This window comes from Tasmannia lanceolata, unplaced genomic scaffold (assembly GCF_043159265.1).
Source record: "Tasmannia lanceolata isolate RefF3 unplaced genomic scaffold, GAP_Taslan_0.1 ptg000007l, whole genome shotgun sequence".
NCBI classification, from domain to species: domain Eukaryota; kingdom Viridiplantae; phylum Streptophyta; class Magnoliopsida; order Canellales; family Winteraceae; genus Tasmannia; species Tasmannia lanceolata.
Window position 1 is genome coordinate 14,561,278 of NW_027518684.1, and position 19,876 is coordinate 14,581,153.

General features: G+C 39.2%; 1 protein-coding gene across 1 annotated transcript; it reads right to left on the reverse strand.

Moving 5' to 3' along the window:
- Positions 1–9,341: 9,341 nt before the first annotated feature.
- Positions 9,342–16,844, reverse strand: LOC143882035 (Protein kinase superfamily protein). The gene is made up of 2 exons (XM_077385420.1): positions 16,629–16,844; positions 9,342–12,023 (listed from the first exon to the last, which is right to left on the reverse strand). The coding sequence occupies exons 1-2, from the start codon at positions 16,633–16,635 to the stop codon at positions 9,913–9,915; spliced, it is 2,118 nt and encodes a 705-aa protein (XP_077241535.1). The 5' UTR covers positions 16,636–16,844; the 3' UTR covers positions 9,342–9,912.
- Positions 16,845–19,876: the final 3,032 nt, after the last annotated feature.

Sequence of the window (19,876 nt, forward strand, 5' to 3'; positions counted from 1 at the left end):
TAGCTAGGCTATCCCTTTCTGAAGCTTCTCGGGATGGAGACCCACACCCGCTATAAGCTTCCTCTTCCATATTATACCAACTATCGATCTGTGTAATACCAACCGTCGGATGGCTGGAACAAACAGAGATTAGGCATTTCTCTATTGAGTCCACCCATAATTGACTATGACATACTCCCTTTCCTGAGTCAAACCCCCTGCGTGCCTCCTCGGAGTTTTGAATCGCTTCACTTGGAACAAGAGAAAAATTGCCCTAATCTGTAGATTCCAAATAAAATTGACCCTGGAACCCCCCCTTTAATGGAGCAAGTCTGAAAATCTGATGTAGGGGGGTCCCAAGTTATACTAGAATGGCAACACAATGAGGAGGGAGAATATGGTTGTTTTTAAGAAATAGAATCTGCCAATTTAAAACCTTTAAACCGATTTTAAAGTTAAGAGATCAAGAATCAATATTCAAGCATACAAGTTAAATCTAATGGTGCAATGCAAATAAAAGAGCAAAGAGATAGAAAGAGTGCACCCGAGATTTAAAGTGGTTCGGTCCTCAAATCCGAGGCCTACTCCACTCCACCAACCAAACCCGTTGATGGCTTCACTATTTGATCTTCTTAACCTTGGCGAAGATTGAATGCCAATTACAATAGCTTTAACTTTGGTGGCTATCCTCACCCCAACAGCTTTAACCTCGGTGGCTATCCTCACCACGGAGAATGGGCTTCGCTTCTCCGAATACTCGCCCGAATACAACTCTCGAAGGTTGAAAGAAAGAAATGAAAAATCCCTCACAAGGGTTACAAAATGGATGTACAAATTTGAGCCTATGATCCAAATCCTAAAGATGGTGATGAGAGGCACAATTGAAGTTTGATTCACTCTTGGATATTCAAATGAAGTTTTAGAGTGTTAGGATTGATCATATGTATGTTTAGAAAACCCATATTTATAGGAAAACCAAAATATGACCGTTCAATGGCATTGAGGTAATTCCAGCAAAATTCCAAACGGCTCTTTTTCAGACCGTTGGAGTGTTCTCGGAGTTCCGAGAATAATTCTCGGAGTTCCGAGAATAAATCTCGGAGTTCCGAGAATACACACAGAAGTTGGAAAATGATCTACTGGACTATTTCTCGGAGTTCCGAGAATAATTCTCGGAGTTCCGAGAAAAACTCTCAGAGTTCCGAGAAGCCTATGCAGAGCAGATTTTCAATTCTGTTTTGGGCTTCCAATTCTCAACCATGATGGGATTGCTATGAGGGTTCCAAGGTGTTGGAACTCCACAAATACAATCACTTGTTTATTTAGGGTGTGTGAGATTAACTTAATTTTGCCTCTAAAAGCCTAATCTAGGTTTGGATCAAATACATTCTAAAAGACAAAAAATGGTCTTCAATATGAATTTCTTCATGTCTTCAAGTCTTCATGACTTCTTGCTTGATGACTTTGGCCTTCTAATTGGTGGTCCAATGTGAGCTTCTTGGCCTTCAATCCAAGCATCCTTGATCTTACTTTATCATAATCTACAACTTAGACATTCAAACACATTAGTGATAAAAGATCACTTGTGTATTGGAATCATCAAAACAAGATGGGAATGCCAAGGTGAAAACCATTGGGCTTACAATCTCCCCCTTTTTTATGATGACAAGCACAAGAGATTTACAAATTAAGGTATATACTCTTTTCATATTTTTCTTACTCTAGAGTCTTTACTCTAGATTCTTCTCCCCCTTTGTCATCAACAAAAAGAAGGGGTAAGAAAAACAAAGGGTTTAAAATTTACAATTTTAAAGCTCCCCCTTTTTCAAAGAAAAATTCAATTTTAACTCCCCCTAGTTAAAATAATTTTACAATACAAGAGGGGGTTAACAAAAAACCATACAAATGAAATATATTCAATTTTAAGTTCAAAAACCCCTAATCTATACAATATGAATAACATCATATGGGGGTTTGGGGAACCCAAGATTTCTTGGTCCCACATCTAGCCCTACTCTTGGATGCACATTGGAATTGGTAATGACCATTCATTCCACAAAAATGGCATCTAACAAGAGGGTTAGATACACTAGTCCTATCATGATAAGCATGTTGAGGTCTAAGACTAGTTTTACTTAGGATTATGTCAATAATTTTATTTCCATTTAAAAATCCATGTAAACATAATCTAAGTCTCTCATTTTCATTATGAAGATGGGATGTTTGAACTAAAAGCTCATTTCTTTCATCTTCATAAGAATTGGAGGAGCTTGCCATATTTTGAAGTTTTAAAAGTTGGCAAGTTTTCTCATCCAAACTACCCTTAAGGGTATCAATCTCAAGTTTATGATTTGCAAGATTAACTTGTTCTTGAGATATGGAAGAAGATAAATCTCTTTTCAAAAAATCAAGTTCTTTTTCTAATTTTAAAATGGATTTTTTAAGAACCTTGTTTTTGGAAATTTGGGTATGCAAGGTTTCACACAATTCATCATAAGGTATGCTATCACTTTTACTACTAGATGAAGAATATGAGGGGTTAGAGTTTACCTCAACTTCATGGGTGAATGTCATGAAGCAAAGATCATCTTTTTTATTTTCTTCCCCTTCACTTGAGCTTTTGCCCGATGTGCTTAACGCATCCCAACCGGCGGCAAGAGCTTTATGCTTCTTCCAATCCTTCTTACCCTTGTATTTAGAGGAAGTTGATTTTAGAAGTGAACAATCCGGTCTTTTGTGTCCAATCTTCTTGCAATTGAAGCATCTTAAGGCTCCATCAACATCACTTTCTTCTTTCTTCTTCTTATCTTTCTTATGCTTCTTTCTCCACAAGCTCTTGAATCTTCGTAAAGCTTCTTCTTCGTCACTATCCGCTTCACTTGATGAGTCTTCCTTGGAAGCCTTGAGTGCTAGGGATCTAAATTCCCTCTCCTTCTCCTTTGGCTTCTTTTCCTCTTGTCGACTAGTTAGGAGCATCTCATGGGTGATGAGAGATCCTATAAGCTCCTCTATGGTTAGCGTCTTGAGATTTTTTGACTCTTGAATCGCGGTCACCTTTGGATCCCAATGTGGAGGAAGAGACCTAAGCAGCTTACTTACAAGCTCATCAGTAGGATAAGATTTACCAAGATTAGCCAGTTCGTTAGAAATAATAGAAAAACGAGTATACATTTCCGAAATACTCTCGTTTGGACTCATTCTAAACATTTCATACTTGCTCTTTAACAAGTTTATTTTGGAATCCTTGACTTGTGATGTTCCCTCATGGGTAGTCGCAAGGGTATCCCAAATAGTCTTGGCGGAATCAAAAAGAGCAACTCGATTGAACTCCTCGGTAGCTAAGGCACAAAACAAAGAATTTATTGCTTTGTAGTTCAAATTAGCTTGCCTTTTCTCTACCACATTCCATTCTTCAAATGGTTTGGAAGGTACATTGTATCCATTTTCAACAATGTACCAAAGTTCCACATCTATCGAAAGAAGATAGATGCGCATCCTTGTTTTCCAATGTCCATAGTTTGACCCATTGAAGAAAGGAGGTCTAGTTGTGGAATGGCCTTCCGGAAGTCCGGTTCCAATTTGGTGTGCCATTTCACAATTAGAAGTTGCCAAATAAAATCTTTCCCTAGTTAGATTTTGAAATAATTTTCTTAAAAATTTTAAAATCTTTTAAGAGCCAAGGCTTTGATACCAAGTGAAAATCTGATGTAGGGGGTCCCAAGTTATACTAGAATGGCAACACAATGAGGAGGGAGAATATGGTTGTTTTTAAGAAATAGAATCTACCAATTTAAAACCTTTAAACTGATTTTAAAGTTAAGAGATCAAGAATCAATATTCAAGCATACAAGTTAAATCTAATGGTGCAATGCAAATAAAAGAGCAAAGAGATAGAAAGAGTGCACCCGAGATTTAAAGTGGTTCGGTCCTCAAATCCGAGGCCTACTCCACTCCACCAACCAAACCCGTTGATGGCTTCACTATTTGATCTTCTTAACCTTGGCGAAGATCGAATGCCAATTACAATAGCTTTAACTTTGGTGGCTATCCTCACCCCAACAGCTTTAACCTCGGTGGCTATCCTCACCACGGAGAATGGGCTTCGCTTCTCCGAATACTCGCCCGAATACAACTCTCGAAGGTTGAAAGAAAGAAATGAAAAATCCCTCACAAGGGTTACAAAATGGATGTACAAATTTGAGCCTATGATCCAAATCCTAAAGATGGTGATGAGAGGCACAATTGAAGTTTGATTCACTCTTGGATATTCAAATGAAGTTTTAGAGTGTTAGGATTGATCATATGTATGTTTAGAAAACCCATATTTATAGGAAAACCAAAATATGACCGTTCAATGGCATTGAGGTAATTCCAGCAAAATTCCAAACGGCTCTTTTTCAGACCGTTGGAGTGTTCTCGGAGTTCCGAGAATAATTCTCGGAGTTCCGAGAAGAATTCTCGGAGTTCCGAGAATAAATCTCGGAGTTCCGAGAATACACACAGAAGTTGGAAAATGATCTACTGGACTATTTCTCGGAGTTCCGAGAATTCCCGGAGTTCCGAGAAAAACTCTCGGAGTTCCGAGAAGCCTATGCAGAGCAGATTTTCAATTCTGTTTTGGGCTTCCAATTCTCAACCATGATGGGATTGCTATGAGGGTTCCAAGGTGTTGGAACTCCACAAATACAATCACTTGTTTATTTAGGGTGTGTGAGATTAACTTAATTTTGCCTCTAAAAGCCTAATCTAGGTTTGGATCAAATACATTCTAAAAGACAAAAAATGGTCTTCAATATGAATTTCTTCATGTCTTCAAGTCTTCATGACTTCTTGCTTGATGACTTTGGCCTTCCAATTGGTGGTCCAATGTGAGCTTCTTGGCCTTCAATCCAAGCATCCTTGATCTTACTTTATCATAATCTACAACTTAGACATTCAAACACATTAGTGATAAAAGATCACTTGTGTATTGGAATCATCAAAACAAGATGGGAATGCCAAGGTGAAAACCATTGGGCTTACAAAGTCCTTCTTGATCACCTCCTAAAGAAGGCTCCTCATAGGAAGCTTCAGAAAAATCGTCAAACAGGTTGACCGATAGACGAGAGTTTCCACTTGAGGCCTTATCGCCTAGCAAAACAATCCTAGATTCTGGAAGCTTGAGAAGATGTTCAACATATACCGTCAACCGAATCAACGATGAAGATGGACTACTCTCACCAACTTTTAAAAAACCAAAATGGACTTCACCCCTTTTCGATGGCCACGCCGTCTGAAAAGGCGAAAGCCCATTAATAACATCTTCAGGAAGGCCCATTGCATTTGGCGGGCTGCATGGGGCCCATGAATCAATAAGACATGAATCAGACGGAGGGGGACTCTCCAATCGGATCAACGGAGATGCACCATCTTAGGGAATTGAAATGTTAAAAGCTGATTTCCGCCGTATGGGAGAGCTTTCACCACGAGGCACGTCACCCGTCCACTGTAGCCCAGAACCTGCATGCATGTCTCTTGTCCCATCTTTCCCTTATCTCACGCTATCGCTGTCTGAGGGATACACGTAGCTGGGTTGGTGACAAGAGGAAGAGGCGCTTATTAGCCCCACTACACCTTGTTTGCTACCAAGCACCATCATCTTCTCCGACGGACCCTTTCCAAAGTAATAGAGAGAACCCGACCATGGTTGCTGAAATAAAGCTGATGTTTCCTCCGATTGTCGAACATTGTATACAGAAGGGCGAGTGACATTTCTTACCGCCAACACCCAATATACTGTTTCATCAATGCATACCGGAAGCTTGATTAAATCTGGTGCGGATAATGTAGTCATAAGCAGGATTAGCGCTTTCTCATAGCCACCACCTTCATTACAGGAACCATCTATTGCTAAGACTCTTCCAATTCGACATCCTATTTTTCTAAAATTTTCAACTATCCATGCATGGGGAGGAAGACCTTCAATCGACCACCACGAAGAAGTAAAAGTCCCTGAGAATTTATCCTTCCATTCACACAACTCTTCAAAAGGGTTATCCTCTGCATTAGACCAGTGTAGTCTGCAATCAATATATGAAGCATCCGGAGAGGAAGTTATAGGGAACTCCCCTTTGGCAATCTGCAGAATCTCAAATTCTGCTGAAATCCCCGAGGATTTCTCTAACCACCTCTTCAACTCCCTAGAGTCTTTATCTGCCCCTTTTTTAGTTTTACCCCATATGGTTCTTTGGATGCCAAATCTAGAGCCCAACTCTATGGATTCAGCCCATATTTCTTCAGGGCATATAGTAAGACTGTCGATCACTTTCGGGGCTACCCCTACAGATTCCTCCACCTGCTGACTCCCAAACTCCTCTACTGGACTCCTTAATACCTCCTCCACCGTTCTTTTATTCATAAGATTTCTGGGTAGATGCTTCTTTAGAGTTCTGATTGAGTTCGTTGGAAAAATTTTGTGGAATCCAGCTGGGAAATTGAAATCAAAACCAGACCACATCTTCATGCATCTGTAACATTCGGTTCTTCTTCTGAAATTAAGAAATTGCACCTTGAGCACCTCCAGTCCCCAGATTACTTTCTTTTCTTTTAATTGTTACCCTTTGCAAACGCTCCTCCCTACGACTCCGTTTAACTTTCCAGTTGTCGCCTGAGCTTTCCCCTCCATTGTAGTTTTGTTTTTTCCGGCCATCGTTGTTACGATTTTCGAAAACGGCCTGGGAGGCAGTTCGACTCTTCTCCAAACCAGTCGAACGCATATTCTTCGTATACTCCTCCATTCGAGCTGGTGAGCCAACCCACTCTTCACTGACTCACAATGTGCGGACCAATCTCACCACACCCCTGTGAGGATGAGACGGAAGCAGAAGAAGATAACGAATTGGGAATCGATTCAGAGACTGATAATGAATATGATGAACCAGGAGTGTATACTGTTGGGAGTCAGACTCGGAAACAGAGAGTACTTCCACTAGTACAGACGAAGAAGAAGAAGACGAATACGAAACAAACAGAGAATCCGAGACAGAAAGGACGGCCGAAGAAGAAGAGACAGCAGAAATGGGAGGAGATATACCGATACCAACCAGGAGAAACCCCACCAAGACGACTGGGACACGACGGAGACGGCGCTCCACACCAAACACCCACAACTCAGAAAATTTTTCTCAACCCTTCAAAACCCATCTGCTCCCCAGATGATTAGTCCGAACCGACACAGTAGAAGTCCGAGCCCCATGTTCTACTTAGCTTCGACTTCGGACGACGAACCCCACTCACTGGACTAAAGTTACGCCGGCATCCCTGGAGAGTAAAGTCTGTGTTCGTGTCACTTGACGACAGCTCATCCGTTCCAACAATTTTAAGCAACCAGATCGGACATGAAAGCTTACAATAAAAACTCCACATACTTGGGTCAGAGACATATCTCCGTATAAAGCCAAAGCAAGTGTCCTCGGAATCTTGCTCCTTCTTTCTCCTTAAGATTGCTAATCAATAACATCACCGACACACCTCTTGTGATGATGGAGGATCAAAACATACCTCGCTTCCCCTGCATCTAAGTTAGGGTCAAGTTGTCTGTCCATTAAAATCTGATTATTGTTACTATTATAACATTCTTGTATGAAACTAGGGCTTTATATTGACAAGAAAAAAGCACATGCTAAGCATGAACAATATTCATGAAAAAAGTATGCGGTTTTATGACTAAATTTAGGTAAAAATAGGGCATGGGCATAAAATTTTAAGGTATACCTAATAGCTACAAAGAAACCAACATCTGTAAGGTATTTAATAGCTATAGAGAAATTTACATTTATAAGATATTTAATAGATACAAGGAAATTTACATTTGTAAGATATTAAATAGTTACAGAAAACCGACGCATTTATAAGGTTTCAAATAACCTTGTCAGTAAGCCAAGCTTTCCCATTATATGTGGTATATATATTAGTAGATAAGATATAAAGTATTTAATAGCTAATGAGAAATTTACACTTATAAGGTTCAAAATACCCTCAGGGCCACCCCAGTTTTCCATTAAATATAGTATATATTTAATAGTTAAGGAAAACTTTACATTTGTATGGTTTTAAATTACCTGTTGGGCCACCCAAGTTTTCCATCATATGTAGGAAAGATGAGGGTACTTTTCCCATTGTAAATATGGTGCTGAAAGAAAAAAAAACCTTAAAACAGAAATAATACATTTAAGATCTGCTCAAACCATGATTTTCCATCCACTAAAAACGGTTGTTTTGAAGTACAGCAGAAAATTAGAGAGCAAGCTTGTATAGGTCAAAGCTTTCTGTGTCTATGAAAAATGTACTGAAGTTCTCCTAACATTTTTGGGTCTCAACTATGAATAGTGATCAAAATACTCAACTTATATCAGAAAAGCATATGCATCTTTCAACTCCTTGCAAAAAATACGACTGAAGTTACGATGAAGTTACGAAAAGTCGAGCAATAATACTCAACTCAACAAAGCCTTTGTCCCAAACTAGTTGGGGTCAGCTAAATGAATCCTTTAGAAAAATTTCACGAAGAATGTGAAAGGAATATATCCAGCTCTAATCCTGGCTCTAGTTGGGTGCTTCTATGTGGATCATTTTCTTCCATTCTATCCTATCCAAGGTCATCAAAGTTATGAAAAGTAGAGCAGTACTAGAAGATTAAAATGAAGGCTATGAAATCTCTAGCGACTAACAAAAATTTTCAATAGTAACAACACACTTTGCTAGTTCTCGGAGTTGCTAGGTTTGGTCTATCCCGGTTCCCCCCGAGTGGGCGTTTTTGGTTGGGCAGCACTTTAGGATCGTATTCAGACGATTGGATTTTTTGAGGGAGCATAAGATGTTGATTGTGGATCACTGTGCACTTTGCATTCAAGACAGGGAATCTGTTGATCATTTATTCATCCACTACAAGGTGGCTAGGTATGTTTGGAGTAGCATCCTGGCAAGATTTGGAATATCTTGTGTGTTTTCAAAAAATCTTATGGACTTGATAGATTGTTGGCAATCGGTCCCTCGGGGGAAAGAAGAAAGAGCCTGTGGAACATCTCCTTTCCTGTAATGATTTGAGTGTTGTGGAAAGAGAGGAATGCTAGAATATTCAAGGGGTTGCCAAACATAATTCCTACTTATCCACTAAGGTTTTGGCTTTAACTATCTTTTGAATTAAGCCTCTTCCAATCTTTAATTTTGTATCTGCTTTCGACTTATAAAGAAAGAAGAAATAATATTCTAAAATTCAGCTACATATAATGAAAGAAGAAACACGGATAAAAATGGCATCACATTTCCTAGGATAACATTATATTTGCTTTGGAGGTAGCGAATTCTAGCACACCCACCAGCCATGCTACTAACTTTAAAAAATAACATTTCCAGAAAACAATACTGTCCTGAATGTTGCAGATGTTCTCCTGTACCATAAACTTCAATTCCAAACAATTAAACAGAAACCTTCAAGATAAGAACGGAAAACTCATCTTTGCAAAAATACAATAATGATAATAACGATAATCATAACATTTCAATATTGGGGAAGGACGATGCCCCAATTTAGAAGATCCAAAAGAAGAGCAAGACCTGCATGGAATTATACAGAGAGCCAATGAATCTAAGGACGGACGCATGATCCATCTGAAAAGTCCATCTCAGGTTGAGGGAAAGAATAATGTTCCAGGTGCTTCAGAGGACCTCTGAAATTTGCATTGTCCCGAGTCCATTCAAACTATATAAAATCTGCACAGCCCACCTCAACCTCCAGCGAGAAAAGGTTAAACCTTTAAACACTAGTGATTGGAAACGTCTCCAAATCTAAATAAACAACTCCAATCTTGGGCAACAATCACCTTCCAGATGCTTTAGAGGGCTACGCTGTGCCTCTCTGACTACAAAAAAGGCGGAAAAAAAGAAAAATAAAATCTAACCTGAAGGATCAATTTCTTTCCCATGTTCTTCACCATGAATAGTCTTCCTCAACCGCCTCAACCATATTTCATAATCCATGGGATAAGGTGTACCACAAAGGCTGTCTACATAATCAGCAAAAGCTTTAAGCACAGTAGAGATGTCCCCGAGTTTCTGCTGAATCAACCTTCTTGACCACGACGCCTCTCTCCACTGTAGTGCCCCTTCAACTGAATCCAAGTCCGGTAAAATGCCACCGCAAGAAAAATACAGCAAATAGATGAGGCTCTCTGCATCCGAAGCCGAGCACAGCTTTCCTTCTTGAAGGGCATACGTTGAAGAGAAGAGAAGGTTCATGGCTGGGCGATCTCTATCTTCCAAAATGGCATGGCCCCACCCAATAATGACATAATAGGGATGCTTTACACCAGAGCTAACACGAATCACATTCTCCGGGCGGATGTCACTGTGCCGAACTCCAGCAGAGGCTGCAACCGACAGTGCAGATAAGCAATCGTGGCAGCACCTAAGAGCCTCATCTGAACCAAATTGCCCACTTCTTACCATGTCAGAAACAAATTCACCAACTGGGGAGGTAACAAGGATTGGGGTCCCACACCATGGGTGGTCACAGTTCCCAACAGAGCTTGGTTTTCGACATTGACCGGGGTGAACTATCCTGCCCGATGCAACCAGCAGAGGAAGATACTTGCTGTTAACACCTCTCTGTTTCATTACAGTCAAGATTTTTGTCTGCCGCTGAACCTGGTACCATAAGCTCATATCCTCCCATGCGGGTTCCAGCTGAGAAGGATGAGAACCAACATACAATAGTAGTGCCTTCCCCGGTTCTTCAATAGGCGTTGCACAGTAAATAGGAAACTCCCCATCAGTCAAAACTTCATTAATCTGAAAACCCTTTTGCAGATTTGAGTCATCCAGCCACAAAATCGATCCTGGCTCTAGTTTCATTGTCTCTTCGGACTCAACTTTAATGGATTCCTCCTGAACTTCAACAATTTCAGGGGAGAAACTGCGATTTTGGAACCGGAACAAACCATTTCCATTCATTCGAGTGTCGTCCAATTGTCTCTCACTTCTCCGACTCCGGAGACGATTGCTATGATGTGAGGCTAAATCTGAAACTGACAGTTTTGGCATTCCAGAAAACTGAACTATACAATGAAATGTTGCGAGAAGCACCTGTAGAGCTCCAATATCTCCCCAATTGGCGTTTCCGAGCTTGTTCCAGATCCGATCAACCGGAGAAACTGTAATTTGAGAATGCTCTTTAATCCACTCAGCGGCACATTCATAAACATTATTCACATCAAGGTTCAATTTGTTCACATCTCCTTCAACTTTGACCACCCCACCATACTGAGAATCAACAAGAAGCACATAAACGCAGTTAGAATTGTGAAGAACGTTAGATCTGTTGAGGCTTCTCGACAATAGTACACGGAGGGCAAAGAAAAGTGCCTCCCCTAAAATAGAAAGAGAAGGCCGTCGATCACTCTCCATTGGATGGGTCCCGACATCAGGCCTCAACAGTGCTAGTTCGAGAATTTGGTCCCATTTCCCATGCGAGTGACGGCTATTTTTCAGCATTATAGCAATCGCACAAAGACCTCCGAGCTTCCCACTAGCAATTGCCCTCTCGGCCGGATAAAATTTTGAACCTGCACCGCCACCATATAAACACGAAACTGAGAAAGGCATTGATGGGTCCTGACCCCAAAATGTCTCCCACAAGCCCTTTGCACTCGCGTGTAGGAAATCTTCTATAGCAAGATAGGCCGTTGCTTCAACAGAATCTGAGGTCGAAGCATAAACCGCACTGGGCATCCGAATAAGCTGCTGAAAGGAAACCCCTTCCAATGCATAATCAAACTTTTGAAGTTCTGTTAGCTCAAAAGGAACATCAAAGGCAGGCTCTCTACATGCTGACTTTTCTGAGATTTCTGAAAACCAGTCTCCGAGTTTTTCAGTCAGCATTTCACTGTCCATAAGTTTCCTGAAAAACTCTTTACGACCAGAAGACGATGAGACACTGGTTCTACCTCCTGATGACACGCTGTATCTTTTTGCCCCAGATTCCGCAGATAACCGGTCCGGGGATCCCCCTGTCAAAAGTAAATTGTTTATAATGTACATAGGCTTCTCTGATTATGCAAGTCCTTAAAAAGAAAAACAGCAACTACTAAAACATTTTTTTTTTTTTAAAATAGAACTACTAAAACATGTTTAGAAAGAAATCAATGAAAAAAAATTGAACATATAGAATCGTCCGAACAGAAGAAAAAAATAATGTACACAAATGATATAATCTCCCTTGCCAATATGGAGGAAAAATCAAGTTTCTAAATGCAGCATTTACATAAAACAAAACAAGTAACATGACAACCAAAAACCAGTGAAAAAAATCAGGAGTGTTATAGATAAAAAAGAATAGCAGATTTCTGACGAAATCAGAGATCGGGCTTGTTATGTTTCCAGTGCAAAGGTCCAATTTGGCAGTGTGCAGCTCAGACCTGAATTTTCTAAGTTCATAACATGCAATGAAGAATTCACTGTTGGTCAAGTCCAAAAAATCTGTTAGGCGGAACGATATGTCCATTCTGGCATCTACTTCGGTTATGACATTTGTGTGATACTACGGTTTTTTTTTTTTGTTTGGAATGGTAACATTGTGTGATACTATCCGTTTATAACTTTATATAATGATATGGTATTCAATCTTTCATTGAAGATCTGGACTTTGATACATCAGTCCCACTGAAAAACTTAATTTTTCTATATGTGAATAGGTCAATAATTACTATGTTGTATCTAAGTAGGCCAAAAATTACAAACCTTTGGCCAAGGGTGTGTAAAATATCACTCTGATGGTACTATAGAGAGCGTTAAGGCTAGGCTTATGGCCGAGGGAGCCTTTGGTGTAGCTTATTTTGAATGTTTTCTCCCATGGCCAATTGTAAGAAGAGGTTTACATGGAGCAACCACCAGGTTATGTTACTCATGGGAAGTCTGAGAAGGTGAGTAAGATCTAAAGGACATTTATGGTCTGAAATAGAACATGGTTTGATTACTTTAGTGAGGTTATTGCGATGTACATACTTAAAAGGGCTAGGGGTGCAACTCGGATCGGACTCAACCCGAACCTGTCGGGTTCAACCCCAAATATTCACAGGTTGGGGTTGCGTTCTAGACAATCAGGTTGGGGTCTCAGGTAACCCGAGACGACACAAAACCGACTAAATTTTCACTTTTATCAGTTTTAATGCAGCTCTGAGTATATATGTACAAGGGTAAATTACTAAAACCGGGAGGTATAAAACCACTTTTAACAATTTTTTTACTTTTAACCCTAAAATCATTTCAGTTCCAAATCTCTCCTCTAACCCTAAGCATAGTAAGAAGAAAAGAAGAAGACCAATTCGATTTGAAGTTCGATTTCCTCATCCCTTGTGGTTTGATCTTCTTCATTATATCCTGTCGTCCAAGAACTTGCCACAGAATGAGAAGAGAACGAAGAGAGGCGGAACATGGATTTATAGATTGGAGGAGGAGAAGAAACGAATGAGATTGGAGGAGTGGCGAAGGTCGAAGAAACAAGTGACGATCGGTGGTTTGTTTTTATTTAGCGTTTTTTATGGATTTCTTCCAATGCCTCCCTCTCTCTGTCGTTTCTACTAGACTTCTCTTTTTTCATTTTGTTAGGATTCAGCGGAAGGCTTAAACAGAATCGGAGCAAGCTTCAATCAAAGTTCTAAAAAAGGCGAAGAGTTGTAACTGCTATTCAAGGGCTAGGTAGGTTTTCTTCCTCTTGTCACTTTTGCTCTCTCCTTTGCCTCTTGGATTTGTTAGGGTTCTGATTTCGGGCTTTGCTATGAATTTGATGCTTTCTTCTATCTTGGATTGTCTCTTTGATATGGAATGTGTTTTTGCAGTTTTTTCCCCAATTTTCTGTTGGTTGCATCATGTACATTTAGGAAATCGGGTTGGGTTGGTGGTGCAAACCCGGAGGCTCACGACTTCTGCAAGAACTTTTAGGAGCTCCATGGAACCAAATCTTCACATTCACATAGCCGAACCAAAAACATAAAACAGATAACAGGCATTGATGACACATTTCAGCATAGGGAATTATGTCGATTAGCCTTAAAGATAAACAAACAATGAGAAAATATTCTATATTAAGCAGTGTTTTTTTTTTTTTGATAGGTGTAATATATTATATTAAGCAGTTATTGCAAGTCACAACTTGAATAAAGCAAAATATGGAAATAGATGGTTCAACTTTATTAAAATAAACAATGTCTAACTGCTGTCCATGAAAAGAAACATAAGGTAAAACCAACTAAACAAAGGAAATCAAAGGAAAAGTGGTGTGTGCAAAAGGTGCGCAGTGGGCCCTAGATGATGTGGACATCCCCCACATCTAGGTCTAAAATAAAATCAACAAATAATCTATAATGCTCAAATAACAAGAAAAATAATGTGCTAGGTAATAAAGTGACAATCCAACGGTCAGATCACATCAGTTGGGTTCGGGTTGGCATAATCATACGAGGGTTGGGTTGGGTTGGGTTGGGTTGGGTTGACCATCCTCTGGTTGAGAGTTGAGTCGGGTCGGGGTACGGTTGAGAAATTCTCCTCCAGAGTTGCACTCCTAAAAAAAGGCCTGTTCTGATCATTCTATATTTATTCATCAGCAACAGTCAGGGGTGATAGTTCTGGTGATGTATGTGGACGGCATCATTATTACTACGAGCGATCAGGGTGCTGTTGCTGATATGAAAAGTCACTTTCCATGAATTTTTTAAACAGGAGATCATGGGTATCTAAGCTACTTCTTAGGTATTGAAGTGGCCATATCCAAAGGAGTTAGCCTCTCCCAAAGGAAGTATGCAACTGGCCTATTAAAGGAGACATGTTAGGAACAAAACCTTCTGACACACCGATGGATCCCAATGCAAAACTCAACGCTAATCAAGGTGAATTATAGAGTGATTGAGGATAGTAAAGAAGATTGGTTGGCAAATGATAAACTTAACGGTCAATTGACCTGACATAACCTTTGCAGATGTGATGGTTAATTAGTTTACGCACTCGCCAAGAAAACAACACTGGGATGCAATTTGTAGGGTAAATATTCTACATATAGACCTACCCGATTGGACATCACAACTTTTCTGATGTTAACTGAGTTAGAGATATAAATGATTGAAGGTCCATTCCTAGGTAAGTTTGTACTCATCAATTTAGTAATCTGAAGGAACAAGAAGCAGAAGGTTGTGGCCAAATACATTTTTGAAGTCGAGTATAGGGTTGTAGCCAATAAAACGCGTGAAATGATATGGGCAAAGTCTCTTCTACAAGCTTTATTGTTCCAAGTATTACGAAGATGCATTGCAGAAAACCATCTACATTGCCAAGAATCATGTATTTCATGAAAAACCCAAGCACATTGAAGTTGACTGCTATTTCATCAGAGACGGGGTCCTGAGTAATAAGACAATTACTCCATTTGTTATGTCTAACGACCAAGTTGGGGATGGGTTGACTAAGGCGCTAAGTAGAAGTCAAATTCAAATGACTTGTAATGAGTTGGGCATGGATGATATCTATGCTTCAGCTTGAGGGGAAGTGTTAGAAGTGAGATTATAAGCCTATTTACCCAATAAGGCAATTTTGGTTAATTTGATTTTATCACATAATATAAAACTGGAGAGTGGGGGTGTCGAACTTTTCTAATTGACATACTCCGCTTTATTCCTCTTTTCTCTCCATTTTTATCCTTCTGAAACAAACAGAATCCAACCCTCTTGCTCCCCCACCTTCGAGGTTGTTAGAATTTTTATGGCAATATTAATTTTAGAGGTATCTTCCCCTTAACTCATACTCCTCATCTGTGGGACTCATGATCACAACCAAGCTCGTCATGATGCTCCTCCATGACACCCTCAGCTCCTATATGTAGGTTTGTAGTAGTATAATTATAAGGATACCTCCGGTCAGCAAAACATATCAACATTACACTCATATCTCTCATATAATCAGACGAATAAAAGAAATTAAAAGCAGGGCTTTCATAAAGAGTCAAATTCAAAGCAGAAATTCTGAAAAAAAAAAAAAGTAGATTCTGGTTTTTATCAACTCCTAATTTCAATTTCCAAACAACTAAATCTCACCGTATCAGAATGAAAAGAAGAAAAAAAAAGTCTTCTCTCAAGAAAAGAACTCCGCGGTACTCAAAAGGAAAAACAATAAACAAATGGAAGAGATTATAAAGGAAGCAGAGCAAAGATTTAGAGAATATCAACTGAAAATGAAAGAGAGTAATTTAATTTCTTTAACCTAATCCTAGCTTCCAATCTTCCCAGGCCAAACCGATCCGGAATACAGTCAAATTTCAAAAAATCCGATTCAAAATCCAAAATTAAAATGTAAAAAAAAAAAAAAAAAAAAAAATCATTTTTCACATTCAACTCGAAAAATCGCCAAAATTCCTAAAAAGCAAAGGATTCGAAAAGGAAAAAACTTACAGCAATAAAAAAAAGATATGAAAATAAAGAACTTCAATAAGAGAGAGAGAGAGAGAGAGAGAGAGAGAGAGAGAGAGAGATGAGAGTTAGGGTTTTGGATTTACTGAGCAGTTAAAATCTTGAGATGAATTAAAGTAAGAGAGAGATGAGAGTTAGGGTTTTGGGATATTGAGAAAGTACCTTCCATTTAGGGTTGGGGTAGGGGGGGTAGGGTTAGGGTTAGGGTTTTTCTGAAAGTTGAGATCGTCGCCCGAGAACAAACATTCGAAGCTTGAGAATCTACACAGCGTTCGAAAACTCTGCCTTTTGTTTTGTATTTTATGTGTTTTTGTTTTTCGTTTGCTCACTTCCGCATGACGACTCCATGTTTTTACCTTTGAAACAAGTCCTCGCAACTAACTACTCTCACTTTTTTATCGCTATTTTATCGTTTTGCAATATATTGGAAGTTATTATGTTCCTTCTCAGATGCGTCCGGTTTTTTTCGCCCCACTGTAGGATAATGCGCCTCACTTTTAACGTGATTTGACGTCAAAACTCAAAAGGGTTCAAGTCTGCCGACTCTGCCCACAATTCACGTTAACTGGGGGGGGGCGAATAATCCCACAGGCGGTGGCGAAAAAATGAGCTCCCCTGGGTGAAAAAATCATCTCCCTAGCTAATTCTGCTTACTCTTTATCTAATAGCCACCCCGCCTTTTTTCTAAGATTAAAAGCGACCGTAAACTCAATTCCACCGTACACGTGGTATTACGTGTGATCAAGACCATTGATATTTTGCATTTGTAGATATGATGTCTATAAGATAATGGCCTTAATTGCTCGGGACCCAAAAGTGGACTGTTAGAGTGGGCCCTAATGATGAATATGGACTTTTCTTAATGGTGATTGCCCTCCTCTCTTATCCTTACACTTACTAATTAGTTTTAAGGCAAAATGTTAGAAAGGATTTCTTTCTCTTAGGCGCCTTCCTAAGTCCTAACAACAATTTTGGGTCCACTTGTTCTGCCTTTACACAATCGGGTCCACTAATTTGATTGGGGACAACATATCGGGCCAAATGCCATTGAGAACACCTCAATCGGATAATCCTTAGCCATTGATCAATCAAGTCTCGTTTAGGGCACGTTTAGTAATCATGAAAAACTATTCCGGGGAACATAAGTGAGATAACTTGTGAGGGATGAGCTGAGAGGTATGTCACAAATATCTCCGATATTTTCAAAATATAGTGATTTTATGGCGTTATTTTGATAAAAGGACAAAAATCCAAAAATATCCAAGAATTTTAAAAAGGGAAATGTTATCAGCACAACCATATGTTTTGATATGTGATGTAATAACCTTTTGATAGCTCTTTAAAGGATAATGCCCCCCACCCCCATAACGCATTTTGATGTCAAAAAGCGTCGTAAGTATGCCCACAACTCACGTTAAAAGTGGGGCGCATTATCATATAGGGCGAAAAAACCATCTCCCCTTTTAAATACTAAAATACAAGATGGTTTGTGGAAACATCAAGATATGCTTTTCTAATATCATATCCCTTTAAAAAATAGCGATATTTTTTTATCGCGATAATTTCATGATATTTTTAATTAGGAAATGATTGCACTACTCCATTGTTTTGATAAGATGAGTGAAGCATCTCGTCGTTTAGCATATAAGGGGCTTATAAGAGCTTTTTGAGAACTGTAAAACGCTTTTGACAGCCCTTTAAATGCTAGACGATAAGATGCTTTGCGCATCTTATCTAAACATTGATATCATTTCCCTTTTTATTTTAGAATTTTTCTTAGTTTATGATGACGTGGAGCCAATGGTGCCGCCCTTCTCTCCCGTTTCAGCAAGGGCTCCTGTGAGTTTAGAATTCCTCTTTTAAATAATATTATTTTATCATTTTTACCTGATATGAACCTAAAAATATATATATATATATATATATATATATATATATATATATATATATATATATATATATATATATCTCTTGAGATTTTTCCATGCCGGAAAATTATCGAGAACTATTTTGTGACATAGGCTCGGAGGGAGAGAATAGAGACGGTGGAGTGAGGGAAACATGAAAAGGTTGTTAGGATTTAATCTTAACGGCGGATGTGGTCTTAGCAAGATCAATGGCCAAGATCATTTTAGTTATTTACATGTTTAAAGAATAAGACGTATCTCTTTATTGTGAAAGGGTATACTTGGAACATGTGTAAATAAATAGATGTTTGAGAGAAAAGTCAGCGTGATGAGGAGTTGCATTCCTTCCCTCATATGTTTATAAGAGAAACCTCCGGTCCCTACTTGTACACAACTAATCTTTCCTTTATTTGTGAATCCACATCTAAGAGAAAGAGGAAAACAATCACATCACTATCTGTTGTGGAACAAGGAGATATACCGGAGTAGAACCATTTCAAGAGTTAACAAAATAATATTTATGGCTTCCGGTATGTTCTTTTACTATTTTAATTTCAATCCATATTGTTATCAGCGTTTTTTCAAAGTTGGCCTATGTTCCTATTGTGATGAACACTAACAAAAGTGCCTTATAAGGGTGTGTTATTATCAAGATAAGGGAGTGCGGAATAAACAGCCTGTACATAATAAAATATTGAGCTTCAATTTCATTTTACTGGACGTCGTCATTCTAGTCTGCATATCCGCGCCAGCAAAAGATGAGGCAAGTGAAAATCTCGCGAGAAGGCAATAGACGCCTCGTCTCACTCCTTTATCTCGCAAAAGGAACACTCTGTTTTTCTGAACGCTTATAAAACAGGCACAGTTTTGGTAAAAAGTTGACCATGAAAAGGGAAATGATATTTACGTCCCTTTCATCACCACGGACACCCATTTGGCAGTGTACTTTGCAATCAAAGCCACTGGATTTTTTTGACATAAAGTACATCACCTCCCTTTTTGCCATTGATACACTGACGTTGGGTGTCCCTGGTGATCAAAAGGGGCGTAAATATCACTTCCCCATGAAAATTACCCTAACAAAAATATCAAAGAGCTGAGATTGTATGGTGTGAAGTTCAAACCTTCATTTGTTGGGTCAGAACGTAAATACGATCTTCAGAGGGACTGCACATTAAAGAAAACTCTATAGATTGGAGGGTTTGGATCATCCTATGGAGGTTATCAATGAGACACAGCCTATTTATGTTGTAGCCCAACAAATGAACAGTTTAGATCATCCTTTGAAGGCCTCTCTACTTTTCAAAAAATACTCACACGTTCAAAGCTAAGGCTGCATTCTTTAACCATTCTCATGATTCTCATTCTAGTAGTAAGGATCAATTCTTATTCTTTTGGGTGCTTCCAGAATTAGAATCATAATTGATGGGGTGTAAAAACACCAGCCTCTCACAGGCCGCCACCTGTCCTGGACACCTGTCCTGGAGTAGGTGAACTCCAACC